General features: G+C 27.7%; 2 protein-coding genes across 2 annotated transcripts; both read right to left on the minus strand.

Annotated features, from left to right (window-relative positions):
* Positions 1 to 3,393: 3,393 nt before the first annotated feature.
* On the minus strand, positions 3,394 to 4,646 carry LOC124912388 (phenylacetaldehyde reductase-like). The gene is made up of 4 exons (XM_047453005.1): positions 4,514 to 4,646; positions 4,051 to 4,415; positions 3,710 to 3,972; positions 3,394 to 3,550 (listed from the first exon to the last, which is right to left on the minus strand). The coding sequence occupies exons 1-4, from the start codon at positions 4,644 to 4,646 to the stop codon at positions 3,394 to 3,396; spliced, it is 918 nt and encodes a 305-aa protein (XP_047308961.1).
* Positions 4,647 to 11,038: 6,392 nt separating this feature from the next.
* LOC124912398 (phenylacetaldehyde reductase-like) lies at positions 11,039 to 12,393 on the minus strand. Its single transcript, XM_047453015.1, has 4 exons — positions 12,174 to 12,393; positions 11,709 to 12,070; positions 11,356 to 11,618; positions 11,039 to 11,195 (listed from the first exon to the last, which is right to left on the minus strand). The coding sequence occupies exons 1-4, from the start codon at positions 12,391 to 12,393 to the stop codon at positions 11,039 to 11,041; spliced, it is 1,002 nt and encodes a 333-aa protein (XP_047308971.1).
* Positions 12,394 to 14,926: the final 2,533 nt, after the last annotated feature.

The raw sequence follows: 14,926 nt of genomic DNA on the forward strand, positions 1-14,926 counted from the left end.
TTCTGTAAAAGATAAAGTTTTGCAACTTAACATAACAAGAAAAAATGTTTTGTTTAAATTTGCTTAGTTGGTGCTCAATTTGATTTATTGAGAAATTGAAATCAAGAGACGCGTTTTTCTTTAATATTATTTTCATACAAATCTGAAGAACAAATATTTTCAAAATAAATTTTATGAAATGAATTAATAAAGAAAATTTGGCTTGTAAAGTTTTGTATGACTTATAACAATGTTTACAATAATGATATGAAAATTTTTGATCATTATTTTAATTTTAAATGAAAAGTTAATAAATGTGATAGTTGTGTATATTATAAAGACAATGAAAATGGTTATTTCATTATGTGTATTTATACAAATTTTTTATCGTTAGAAATTACGATAAAAATGATTAAATCCACTAAGTACGTGAGTTGCACTAACAAGGTATCATATTTTTATCAAATGATAAAGTGATATGAAAGACTTTACGTTTACAAGTGAATATGTATACAATTAATTTAATGATAAGTATAACACAAGAATTGTATGACAATCTCTTGATTAAAAAAATTTTGAATTTAATTAACATAGATGTGTATTTTAAAAGGTATCAACACGATTATGGGGGAAAATGTTTTGATTGATAATAACACAAAATATTATTGTGTATGTTACAATAAAGAAAAATGATGATATATTATTAGAGAAATATGTTTTCTGTAAAAGATAAAGTTTTGCAACTTAACATAACAAGAAAAATGTTTTGTTTAAATTTGCTTAGTTGGTGCTCAATTTGATTTTTTGAGAAATTGAAATCAAGAGACGCGTTTTTCTTTAATATTTTTTTCATACAAATCTGAAGAACAAATATTTTCAAAATAAATTTTATGAAATGAATTAATAAAGAAAATTTGGCTTGTAAAGTTTTGTATGACTTATAACAATGTTTACAATAATGATATGAAATTTTTTTATCATTATTTTAATTTTAATTGATAAGTTAATAAATGTGATAATTGTGTATATTATAAAGACAATGAAAGTGGTTATTTCATTATGTGTATTTATACAAAAAAATTTATTGTTAGAAATTACGATAAAAATGATTAAATCCACTAAGTACGTGAGTTGCACTAACAAGGTATCATATTTTTATCAAATGATAAAGTGATATGAAAGACTTTACGTTTATAAGTGAATATGTTTACAATTAAAAGTGCAACTATATGAGTGACAATCTTTTAACGAAAAACATATTTTTTGTGAAATATATAATCGTTTATACGAAGACATAATAGTTCAAAGACATTGTGTCTACTAGTTGCCAAGTAAACAATATTTTCACAAAAGAATGTTTAAATGATAAGTATGTATAAATGATTATACTTATTAGAAGATATTCCAAGATTGTCTAAAAGAAAATTTCTAATTATTGTGATAATGATATGAAATTAGACAAACTTAGAGTAAATGACAAATCTAGACGTACACGTCTTAAACATAATGTTATTAGACTGCACTCTCTAATAGAGTTATCACATTTGACTATATTAGTTAAGGATAACATTGTGGATCCATTAACCAAACTATTAAATAGAGAGTTAGTTTGAAAGTCTTTTGAAGACACGAGCCTACTATAAGTTGGTACAAAAGAAAACTCAACCTATGCAGACTGGAGATTCCCAAAACTAGGTTAAATGGGACAACCTAATTGTACTGACTTTGAAGTTTATTTTGAGGATTAGTCCTATAACGAAACAATATATATTTTAACGAGGATAAACATATTGCTTTTAATGGTACTTTGTGAGCAAATAGATCACCTATGTGAGGAAGAAGTGAGTCACTTTGAAAGAATTGCACGACTCAATTCTAGACCCTCCCACAGAACCAGACGCGTGTTCCATGGCCAAAACGGACACAACCATGAGAGCTTGACATGTATCAGGAAGAATTTATGTGAAAGTGTGTAATCGTTTACACAAATGACAGAATAGTTCAAAGACATCGAGTATACTAATCGGCTAGTAAAGTTATATATACTTTCATAAAAGAAGGTTCAAAGGGTTACACCTACCTATCCTATGTAGGATTCAACTATTGAACATTTCACTAGGTTAATCTTTCAATTTCCATTAATGTGGGGGATTGTTGGAATTTTAAACTAATTCCATTAATTAAATGGAAATATAAATTTGGATAAATAAATTACATATAATTTAATCAAAATAAATATAAATTTATAACAAATTTAAATTTAAATTTTGGTAAAATTAAATGTCAGTGGATAAGATCGAATGCAAATGGATAAGATCGAATGTCAAAAGTCTTGATATGTCAAGATTCTAGGATTGACAGCCGTTTGATGAATTTATCAACCGTTGGATTGATAAATGAATTTATTGTGATGGTTTAATTTCCAGCTATAAATATCCCCTTCATGTTGGAACTCTAAAAATATATCATATTTCTTCTTCACTCATTTTATTATCTGCTTAAAATTCGAAAGGTTTTTTCTTTTTTTCTTGAGTGTTCTTCGAGTTCTTCACTCAACTGAGTGTTCTTCGAGTTTTTTTTACTAAATCGAGTGTTTTTCGAGTTCTTGACTCGTCGTATTTTCATTGAAACACGGTGATTGATTCAGATACTTTGTCAAGTTCATTGCATAATGATTCCAATGCTGAATCACTACTAGATTCGATGTACCCTGAGAGACATCCATCTGCGATAAGCTCCATCACAGGGGAGACAGTGGAGTTGTTTTAAGAGAAATGTGCTAAGAACATGCCTCAAATTAACATTGTATTCTGGTGATTTCGTTTTTATAATATTATATTTAATTAATTTATTTGTAGCATCATTTATATATATATATATATATTTCTATTAATTCAAGACACAATATCTAACAGAATTCTAGGCAAAAAAGACAAAATAATAGGTGGAACCACTAGTTTGGCTCTGTTTCGCTTTCGAGTCATTGTACTCAATCTCCAGCTGGACTGAAAATTCCTTCGAGATCAATGTGATGCTTAAATCTTCTTATTAATTTTTTTTGGTGTCGAGAATTTTTGGTGCCCAAATCTCGATAAAGGCAATAGTACCCATCTTTGCTTCTTTGTACGCCGCTTTGCGACAATAGTTCAACTAGTCATAAATTTAGCACCGATATTTTTTTCATTAAAAACATTTTGCATTTAGGTATAATAAAAATAGTTGGAAGTAGTTTTATAATTACAAAGTGAACATAATATTCTTTTGGAGACACATATAGCTACGATTAATAACGTCGATAAAACATTAAAATATAATTATTCTTTGGACTTACCTAATATAATCTAATTGGTATTATTGAGTTCGAGAACGATACACTTTCTTGGGTGGTTACAAATGATAAACTTGCACACATTACTAATCGTAAAATTCGAGAGTGACAAATTTCTTGTCGATCAAACTTTCAACGGTTTCCTTGAGACTAATCTCAAATGGTACAAATTCTATACCCAATGATCTTGCTCTTTCCTTTGATACCATAAAAGTTGGCGCAAATGGCTCGTCATTCTCAGACCTATATATATTCAAAATCAAATAAATTCATGGAATATGCTATTGCACATAAAACATAATCAAGTTGACTTACTTGTTTGGTAATTTGAGTTTGGGATAAATTCGAGAGAGTATGTTGACAATCTCAGAGTAATGAAAAACACTCTCGGTAAGACAATACCTTCCATTAGCAGAAGGAATCTCAAATGCTCGAACATGAGCATTTACAACATCATTCACATGTACCCATCCAAATGAAGCATTTGGATAAGTTTCAGAATTATTTATCAGCTTCAAAATTGGAGTACAACTAAAATTGAGAGTCGGTTGTAATAAAGGACCCATAACCATTGTCGGGTTTATTACAACCATATCAATTCCTTTCTCCTTCACAAATTTCCAAGCAGCTTCTTCTGCTAATGTTTTCGATAAGACATACCAAAGCTGCATGATAATTTATTAGATTTTTAATTCACTAAAAAAAATGACACATCATTTAAGGTCAATTGGTGTCACTTATACCTGGTTGTCTTTGCAGATTTGTGGGTCGGAAAACCAAGTTTCGTCTACAATAGTTTGAGGAGTACGAGGTGTACCAGAAAAGAGCATAGCAGCAATGGAGGAAGTTAAAATTACCCTTTTGATAGAATGATGAGATTTGGCACAAGAGGTGAGGACATTAAGTGTTCCTTTTAAAGCAGGATCGATGAGTTGTGTTTGAGGATCATCGGATTCGAAGAAACATGGAGAAGCTGTGTGAAAAACGCCATGGCAATCGTTAATTATGGAATCGAATGAACCTTCTTCAAGTAGGTTTGCTTCGAATAAGTGAAGTCTTTCTTTAGCTCCTTCGAGGGATACTAAATGCGCCGTTTTCTTCGGATCCTCTGGAAGAATAACGAGATTTTAAACTAGTTCAAGTGATCATAGTTGTTTATAAGAGATAAAAAATTACGGTTCGATTCACGCTTAGAATTGGACTTACGGAGGTCGCGAACGGTGGCTTTGACGGTGTAGCCACGATGGAGCAATAATTTGACTAGCCATGAAGCAATGTATCCCGACGCTCCGGTCACACACACCACCGTCGATTTTCCACCTTCGCCGGCGCCGGTCATCTCCTTTCTCTCTCTAGAGTGTGTGTTTGGTACAAAGCCAAGCTGCTTTGTTGATGGTATTGTTCATTTATGTATGTTTTTCCTTGTTTGGTTATAACTTATTCTTAACTTATTTAGTTTGAGTTATTTGAAAATGTTTATTTTTAGTATATTTTTATTATTATTTAAAAGATTAATCGATAGAATCTAGATGGTTAAATACGGTTATATAAAATTCAGTTTATTTGCTTTAGAAAGATAAAAAATAAATCATCAGTTTGATTGAATTATTTAAATATCTTAATTTAACCAAACATCGTTTACTCTTTTTTTTTTCTATTAAAATTTAAATTTTTTAAATTATTACCGATCATATTTTTAAAATACAAAATTATGTTTTATTAAAAAAAATAAGTTAAATTAAACCATTAGTTATATCATTCTAATTATCTTCAATACTACTAATAATAAAGTATTATTAATTTATCAAATAATTAAATAAAGTATTTACAAAAAATAATATTTAATAAAGTATTAGTTAATTAAATAATATCAAATAATTCAATATTTAATAATATACATCAACAAAATTATATAAAAATAACTTAAAGTTTTGAAAATTCAACATTAATCAAACTTAATTTATCCACACTAACATTAATCACATGATTTAATTTATTAATAAAAATATTAAATATTTTTTTATTATTTTTAAATAATTATATTATCATTATATTTTTTTATTCTTTAAATTTTGCTCATAAAAATCATTTTTTTAAAATCACTATTAATTAATATTATTTAAATAAACTAATTATGCTTACTATTTTTTAAAATATTAATAGAACGATTGTGAAGATGCCTTGTTTTTTTTATAAGACACTTAAAAAGTATGAATATATACAAACTAATGTTTCAGCAAAAAAAACAAGAGATCAAAATATTAAAGAATAGATTTTTACCAAAATGTTTTATTGAAATTGGAAAAAATATACAGTGTAATTTAATTCTTTCTACCTCAGAAAGAAGAGTGATAGAGGGATTTTGGGAAAAAGAAAAAAAAATAAAAAAAATAATGTATCACGATTGAAAAAAAAGACAAAAGAGATGAGAGAGAATACTGAGAAATTTTGTTATTTTTTTATTGCTTACTTTTAAAATTCCCTCTCACAATTGTTTTTTTTTTAGAAAAATATAAATATATATATTATAATGATTAAATAAATATTTAAAAAAAAATTATTTTAATATTTTAATTAATTAATTAAAAGAAATAAAATAATTTATTTTTATTCTTTTTTTAAAGAAAATATAATTTTAAATGTCAAAGGCGAGAGTTACGATGTACAATTAATTCAATTTGTTACTGTCACATTTTTGTTCTTATTCTTGTTCTGGGGCCTTCTTATTAATAAACAATTAATTACTTTGATTGTTTGATATTTTTGCAAGCTGTCACAATTCTTTATTATATTTTCTTGAATGTGAATTTTCAAATCTTTAATAATGAATGAGTCACTTAAAAGTGGCCTGGGTTCTATAATTTTATTTTTAGATACGGTTGATTTCAATATATTCACAACTAATTCCTTAAAAAAGTGTTACAACTTATTTATAATAAACAGTACTGAACTAATAATTTATTCCGTTTAAATTATTTAAATAATCTAACATTATTTAACTCTTCTCTCATTCATTATATACTTAATTTATTAACAATAATCATAACGCCTAAAAATCTTTTTTTCAGAAAACTTGAAGTTCGAGAAATTTTAACATCAATTTGTGTATCGTTAAATCTTAAAAATGATTTATACAAAATATATTTTTGATATTTAAAATTAATTATTAATTAAATTTAAATAATCATTTAAATTTAATAGATAATCAAAATATAATTTGATTAGAAGAAAGCTTTATTTTAAATTAATTAAAAATAATTAATTTAAAAGAATTATTTATTTGAATAAAGAATCGTTAATTGTTTTTTAATTTAAAATAAATAAAAATATTTGCATACGTATATAAACGTATATGTATATTTAATTAGAGATTTTATTGAGTTCGATGTTTGATAATACTCGGGAAAGAATTTTCACGTTATACATCTTTACCCGTCAAAGATCAGTCTCTAATTCATATAATTTTGACAATTTGTTTGAAAATTTGGTTTTATTATGTTTTATTTAACTAATTATTTTTCAAGTTCTAGTCATTAGGTGTTTTTTTTCATTTAAAATTATAAAATAATATTTAAATGTTAGTATCTATAATTGATGTCGAGAATTGTAGAGGAAGATTCCTAGAAAATATCAGTTTAAGGTGTTAGAATTTAAAAATAAATTCAAATAAATATCAAAATATAATTTTTTTAAAATATTTTAAAAATATTTTGAAATCGTTTTCTATTTTTTCGGATTTATAGGGGCTTTTAATTGTTAAAAAATAATTAGAAATTAAAAAACCCAAACAATTTACCTTTAGGCTGGTGTCCGGGTCGCGAATTAGGTCGAATATGCGGGTGTGGGCGCCCGATCAACGTAGAGGTTGAACTTCTCGGCCGCGCTGATCTTATGTCGAAAACCATGTTTGACTGGATTTCTCAGTCGAAAGTTAAGCCAAGACAAGGTTCTCGGTCAGAAGACAAACGCGAGTTGATTTTCTCGGTCGAAAATCAAACAATGAGAGAATTCTCGGTCGACTGTAGAAGTGGCTGATTTTCTCGGTCAAAAATCAAACCGAGACTGAAATCCTCGGTCGGACGTAGGGAGTGGCTGGTTTCTCGGTCGAAAACCAAGCCAAGGCCAAGATCACTGGTTGTCTTCAACCTTCAGCATCAAGGCATGTGCAGGTTTTGGGATTTTGATTGAAGTTTTTATCCTTCAATCTGAAAGGTTTGGGAATCTTTATTTAATCTCATTGATTATTTTTAACATCTTTCATGCATTAATTGATTGGGAAGAGGTTCCATTAGATCCAAACAGTTCTTTTGGGTAAATTTGGTTTTTAGGATTTAATTCAACCATTAAAGCTTATTAACAACATTCATATGCATGTTAAAATCAAATAAGACCAAAATATGAACATTGACCGTCAATTTAACCAATTTAAGAACATAATTTTTCCAGATATTTGGAATTTTTGGTTTTATGTTAACATACTTAAAATCGATTATTGGAAAACTACTCCTAACATATTTTAAAAGATATTAGGAAGCTTTTTGAATCGTTGTTAGCTTAAGAACACTATCCCGATTTTAAAGTTTTCAAAATCAAATTTGGGTATTTTTAATTTAAGTAGATTCGTTCAAATTGGATTCAACGAAAAGCTTTGAAATAGTTTTAGTATCATATTCAAATCAAGAAATTGAACAATCAAGCAATATTAAAAATTAGTTGAACTAAAATGTAAAAACTTTCATATGAACTTGTAATTAGAATTAAAAAATGAATTGAAGCTTACAATGAGTTGAAGAGCACTCCTAAACTCTTTATAAAGTTTTGGAATAATTTAGAAATAAACCTTAGAGTTTAATACAAAATATCTAAATTTTTTTAAAAAAAACTTGTGAAATTTTAACAGTGGATCTTATAAGTGTTGGATTGGAATCTTCGGGTTATGATACTTGGTACCAAAGTTACTCTTTAACACCCACCTAATTAAACTTTATATATTTTGTTTTTTTAGAACATTTGTTTTTCTTTTCTTTTTGAGTACGACTAATTCACGCGGATTAAACACATAACCCGCAAATAAACTTAATCAATTAACTAGACGAACAAAATTGATCATCTGATAGACTCGAATTCAGGACCATTGGAAGACTGAAGATATCAACCTCTTTTTATCGTTAGGCTAGAAGAGACGATAACTTTATATTTTTCTTAAGCTAATCAAACCATCAATCAAGTTTTTAGATATATTTTCAAATAAATAAATTTGATATAAAAGTAAGAAATGAGTAGCAATATGTCAAAATTTTTAATTCTTAAATTCAATTTTTATTAAAAATATCTTAATTAACAATGCAATATTAAAATATATAATATAAAATTAATTAATAGTGTGTTTGGTAACATGTAATTTGAATATAATTTGAATTTGTGAATTAATTCTAATTCGAATTTGAACTTGAAATAGAATTGGAGAGTAATTTATATAATATAAATTTATAATTCTTAATTTTATTTTTTAATTCGGAATTATTTTTTTAACATATATTTTTTTTCAAAATAAAATATTTTATTATTTTATCATTTACAACACATTTACATCACGATTAAGTTATTAATATATATATATATATATATATATATATATATTAAATTTAGGATGTTAATATATATTTTTAATTTACTAAGTTAACATTTTAAATGATTATAAATATACAATTATATATATTTTAATTTAAGAAATAAATACGTCTAAGTTAGATTAAAAAAAAATTAGTTCAACATGCTAACGTCCTAAATTAAAAAAAAAATCGGTTTAACATTTTAATTTCTTAAATTAAAAAAATAATCATTTCGATAGGTTAACTTCGTAAATTATAAAAACAAAATATTATAAAGTATTTTAATATATATATATATATATAATTAATATAATAAAATATTAAATATTTATATTTTATTAAATTAGTACACATTTCAATATTTAATATATTTTAAATAATTATAATATAATAATAATAATATTTTGTATTTTTAATTAAATAAATAAAGTTAAAAAAATATTAAAAATTAATTAATTATATTTAATAAAAAAACTTAATAATTAAATAAAATAAAATAAGTAAAATAAATAAAATATGAATATATAAATATATAAAGGTGATAAAAGCAATTTGCATATATATATATATATTTAAAATAAGACCATTGAATGAAAACGATCTAAATGATGATTTTTTTTAAAAAGAAAAGAAGCAAGAACATGACATAGAAATAAAATAGACAAACAAATATTTTCTTGTAGTAAAAAAATATTCCCAAACATATAAATTAGTGAAATGTCATGTACCAACTTTTACTAAAGTCGTGAGTTACTTTATGTATAAATCTAAAAAGTACTATAAACAATTATCTCAAATTATAAAAAACATGTTTTCTTATAAAACACTATTTTTTCAAATAAGGTTTTAGGACTAAAACTAAATGTTCCTAGAAAGTTAACAGATCAATTTGAAATCTTTGTAATATTTTATACCAAATTATTCATAATGTCATTAAATTAAGGAAAAATAATAAGTTAGTCAAGAACTATGTAATATATAGTGTATGTAGTTCCTTTTCTGCGCATTTCTGTCATATATTAAGAACGGATAAAACTATTTTCAGTGTCAATAATGACGTAACAATCAACCTTATTTGATGTGTTACATAGGGCTCTCTTCTGAGAGGGCCAGAGAATAAGGTGAGGAAGTTCATTTAGGGTCGATCCTTGAGTAAACCCAACAAATTAACCTACACATTCCGACGATTGACAGAGCGAATAAGTCAACTTCAAAGTGGATTTGCTTCATGATAGGGGCAACCCACTTCTCAAATTTATTGTTTTTTTAAAATGTTGTATTATAGTGTTTTAGGAAAAAAATTGAAATTTTTTATTTAGTTATGGTTTAAATTTCAAGAAAATATATATTTTTTTAAATTACTTTTTTAACTAGACTTGGGGAAAATAAAAAAAAAAAATTCCTGGGCTGACTCTTACTATTACAACTCCCAGATTCTCGAACCTACACGACTACCATATGCGGTCATAAGCGATGAATTTGGTTAGGTTAGTTAGATTTGAGAAAGAAATGGATTCACTTGGACTTACGCGGCGCTCAATCAATCCTGACTTAAAATAAAGGATCTCCTAAAAATTAGAATTCTTAGGCGAAAAAGACGAAATAATAGGTGGAGTTATTGGGTTGGCTCTGTTTCGCTTTCGAGTAGTTGAATTCAAGATCCAGCTAGACTGAAATTTCTTCGAGATCGATGTGCTGCAGGAATCTTCGTATTAATATTTTTTATTTTGTGCCCGAATCTCGACTAAGGCAGTAGTATCCATCTTTGTTTCCTCGCATGCCACTTTGCGAAAGTAATTTATGTGTAAACTGTTGCTAAAAGTCATATAATAGCTGCGTATTTCCGTCATCAATTTGCGCCGATACTTTTTTGATTAAAAACATTTTGCATTTAGGTATAATTGAAGTAATGGAAATAGTTTTATGATTTTAAAGTGAACACAATATTCTTTTAGCGACGCATAATATCGGCGATTAACAGCGTCGCTAATAACATTAAAATATAATTGTTCTTTGACTTAACCTAATATAATTTTATTGGTATTATTGAGCCCAAGAAGGATACACTTCTTCCCCTACTTATCTTGGATGGTTACAAATGATAAACTGGCTGGCATTACTAATCGTAAAATTCGAGAGTGACAAATTTCTTCTCGATCAAACTTTCAACGGTTTCCTTGAGACTAATCTGAAATGGTACAAATTCAACACCCAACGATCTTGCTCTTTCCTTCGATACAATAAAAGTTGGCTCAAATGGCTCGTCGTTCTCACACCTATATATATTCCAAATCAAATAAATTAATGAAATATGCTAATACATGATAAAACATAATCAAATTGACTTACTTGTTTGGTAATTTGAATTTGGGATAAAGTCGAGAGAGTATGCTGACAATCTCAGAGTAATGAAAAACACTCTCGGTAAGACAATACCTTCCATTAGCCGAAGGAATCTCGAATGCTCGAACATGAGCATTTACAACATCATTCACATGAACCCATCCAAACGAAGCATTTGGATAAGTTTCAGAATTATTTATCAGGTTCAAAATTGGAGTACAACTAAAATTGAGAGTCGGTTGTAATAAAGGACCTATAACCATTGCCGGGTTTATTACAACCATATCAATTCCTTTCTCCTTCACAAATTCCCAAGCTGCTTCTTCTGCTAATGTCTTAGATAAGACATACCAAAGCTGCATTATAAATTAAATAAATTACTTTATTAGATTTCCAATTCACTCATGGAATAGCATCATTCTAAGGTCAATTGTTGTTATGTATACCTGGTTGTCCTTGCATATTTTTGGGTCGGAAAACCAAGTTTCGTCGACAATGGTTTGAGGAGTACGAGGTGTACCAACAAGCATAGCAGCAATGGAGGAAGTTAAGATTACCCTTTTGATAGATTGATGAGATTTGGCACAAGAGGTGAGGACATTGATTGTTCCTTTTAAAGCAGGATCGATGAGTTGTGTTTGAGGATCATCGGATTCGAAGAAACATGGAGAAGCTGTGTGAAAAACGCCATGGCAATCTTTAATAATGGAATTTAATGAACCTTCTTCAAGTAGGTTTGCTTCGAATAAGTGTAGTCTTTCTTTAGCTCCTTCGAGGGATACTAAATGCTCTGTTTTCTTCGAATCCTCTGGAAGAAGAATAACGAGATTTAAAACTAGTTCAAGTGATCATAGTTGTTTATAAGAGATAAAAAAATTACGGGTTCGATTCACACTTAGAATTGGACTTACTGAGGTCGCGAACGGTGGCTTTGACGATGTAGCCACGATGGAGCAATAATTTGACTAGCCATGAAGCTATGTATCCCGACGCTCCGGTCAAACACACCACCGTCGGTTTTCCACCTTCGCCGGCACCGGTCATCTCCTTTCTCTCTGTCTTTCTTTCTCTGTGTTTGGTTCTAAGCAGATTTGTACAAAAGCCTGCTGCTTTGTTGGTGATATTATTCATTTATGTATGACCCGTTTGATTCGGTTTTTAATTTTAATTCGTGCTTATAACATTTTTGTAATAATCTGTTACAATATATGTTGCGTGTAAATGCAATTTTCTCTCTACGACGAATATAATGGATTGAATATGTTTTGCGTGTGAACACAATTTTCTCTTTATCTCTCCTACGACGAATAAACTACAGCGAATAAGTTGAATCGATTCGTCTTTTAATCTGAACGTGTAACATTTGCGTAATAATCTATTACAGGATATTTTACGTGTAAACGTAATTTTCTCTCTACTTCTCTTTTTTTCACTAATAAACTGGAGTGAATAAGTTGTATCTTATTAAATATACCTTAGAATAAACTGAATAAGATGGAAATAAAAAAATTATTAATCTTACCCTATGTCTCTCATGTGTCTTGTTTGGTTATTTAATTGATGTGTTTGGATAGATATATATATGTAAGATTAAATCGTAAAATATGGTTATTGCTATAGAGATTGAGTGAAAAAAAATATCATTAAGCATGTTTATATCAGTTCATTAGTTGAAGTAATAAATTATTCAAAATTATGGTTTATTAGAAAGGAATAAGTTAAATTAAACGATTAGTTATATCTTTTTAATTATCTTTAATAATAATAATAAAGTATTATTAATTTATATTTATAATATTTTAAAAAATGAAATAAAAATTAATAGACTTTATCACTTCAATTTTCATAACTAACCAAAATGGCTATGTTCCGAATATGACATTATGTCTCTAACATGGGATCAAAATGTTTCGAATATGGCTATCTTCGGGATGTTTGAAACTAAAATGTTTCGAATATGGTTATGTTCGGGACATTTTGATCTCGAACATCCCAAACATAGCTATGGTCGGGACATTTTGGCTATGTCGACTTCTTCATATGGAATGCAGAACAACAAAAATAATGATACATTTTGTGTTCAACGGACGATTTATTCATTACTTCATCTTTTGGGTTTCTTACTGTGACGCTGTCTTTGTTGGGTTTCTGAACATAAAAATGGTTTAGGGTTCGTTAAACCTGAATTGTTGGTTAACTATACAAAATATAAATGAATGTTTTGCATAACTCAAACTGAAAAACATACCATTTCAGCAATTTTTTTTGTATTTTGTATAGATGAAATTAATAAATTTAGGGTTTTGAATTTGGAAACGATTTTCTTCGGAGAAAATTAAGAGAGAGACATAATTTGAGAACAATGAATGGAAATTGAATTTAGACAAAAAAAAATATTTTTTTTCTCTCCTGCACATGTGACAGGCCACATCAAATTTGTGGCATTGTTTTGGTTATAACTTTATTGCACTATCAACTCTCTTTAAACCATAGTTTTGAAACCCGATTCGCCGGTCGGGCCAACAAACCAGGTGAACCGATCGTCAAACCGGGATGGGTTGATGAAAAACCGAAAATGTAATCAACCTAGTTCAACCCGGCCAACCCGCAGGTTGGACCGAAAATCCGGCAACCCGGGTTAACCCAGAGGGTTTATCCTATTTTTTTAAAAATAATAATTTCTTTTTTCGCACTTATCACTCTCTCAGTTTCCTTCTCCCAAATTTTTAGTTCTCATTGGGTTTACATATTTCTAGTTCCATGTGGATAGATTACCGATTTCTAGTTCTAGACACTAAGAATGACAAACTCTTTCATTCACCTCAAGTTCCACCTCCTACCTGAACCAGCTGATTCCGCTTTACTAGACTAAAAATCAATTTAAGGTGGCATCATAAGTCATAACTTAAACCTAATTTATTCTTCATATAAAAACATAGTTATCCAAAAATTGGAGGTTGTAGTTTGATTTGAAGCCTTATTCCTCGCATAATTTAGTTAAATCTCTTTTATTTTAACTTCTTTTAAGTTATTATCATTATTATTTTTTTTTCCAAAATTTGACTGATTTTGAGATTCATATTTCATATTAGGTCTTTAAATTATCTTTGTATTATTTTATTATTTTATTATTATATGAAATTTACTGATTTAAACTATTGAACCAGTAATATAGTGACCCGGTCCTTTTACCTGGTTGATGAATGAAGTTACAAAACTATAATTTAAACATTAAGGCGAGAATTAGAAGGTCCAAGATAATTAATTTGTTAATGTCACATTTTGTCCTTGTGAGGTCCTGTTAATAAACACGAGTACTTTGATTGTTTGATATTTTTGCAAGTTGTCACAATTCTTTATTATATTTTTTAAATCTTCAATTATGAATGAGTCACTTAGGGTTCCTTTGATTCAACTTTTAATTTTTGCGTTTAACATTTGCGTAATAATTTGATACATAATTTTGTGTAATAAACAAATACAAAATTATAATCAAACTTATTTTGTGTTTAAATATCATTTTCTTCTACATTGTTTCTCTAGTGAATAAGTTGGAACAAATAAGTTGAGTATAAATTAATAAACCTTATCACTTTAATTTTCATAACTAATATTTTTAAATTTTAATTAAAATTCTTGTTATTTAAGCTTTAAAATAATTTAT

The sequence above is a fragment of the Impatiens glandulifera genome, chromosome 1 (genome assembly GCF_907164915.1).
Source record: "Impatiens glandulifera chromosome 1, dImpGla2.1, whole genome shotgun sequence".
Classification (NCBI taxonomy): Eukaryota; Viridiplantae; Streptophyta; class Magnoliopsida; order Ericales; family Balsaminaceae; genus Impatiens; species Impatiens glandulifera.

What these genes read in the sequence shown, in the direction of transcription:
- LOC124912388 (XM_047453005.1), bottom strand. Translation starts at nt 4,646, where the DNA reads ATGACCGGCGCCGGCGAAGGTGGAAAATCGACGGTGGTGTGTGTGACC. An exon ending in AGCCACCGTTCGCGACCTCC is followed by an intron (nt 4,416 to 4,513) that starts GTAAGTCCAATT and finishes TTATTCTTCCAG; the next exon opens with AGGATCCGAAGAAAACGGCG. An exon ending in AAATCTGCAAAGACAACCAG is followed by an intron (nt 3,973 to 4,050) that starts GTATAAGTGACA and finishes ATTATCATGCAG; the next exon opens with CTTTGGTATGTCTTATCGAA.
- LOC124912398 (XM_047453015.1), bottom strand. Translation starts at nt 12,393, where the DNA reads ATGAATAATATCACCAACAAAGCAGCAGGCTTTTGTACAAATCTGCTT. An exon ending in AAATATGCAAGGACAACCAG is followed by an intron (nt 11,619 to 11,708) that starts GTATACATAACA and finishes TTTATAATGCAG; the next exon opens with CTTTGGTATGTCTTATCTAA. An exon ending in ATTCCTTCGGCTAATGGAAG is followed by an intron (nt 11,196 to 11,355) that starts GTATTGTCTTAC and finishes GAATATATATAG; the next exon opens with GTGTGAGAACGACGAGCCAT.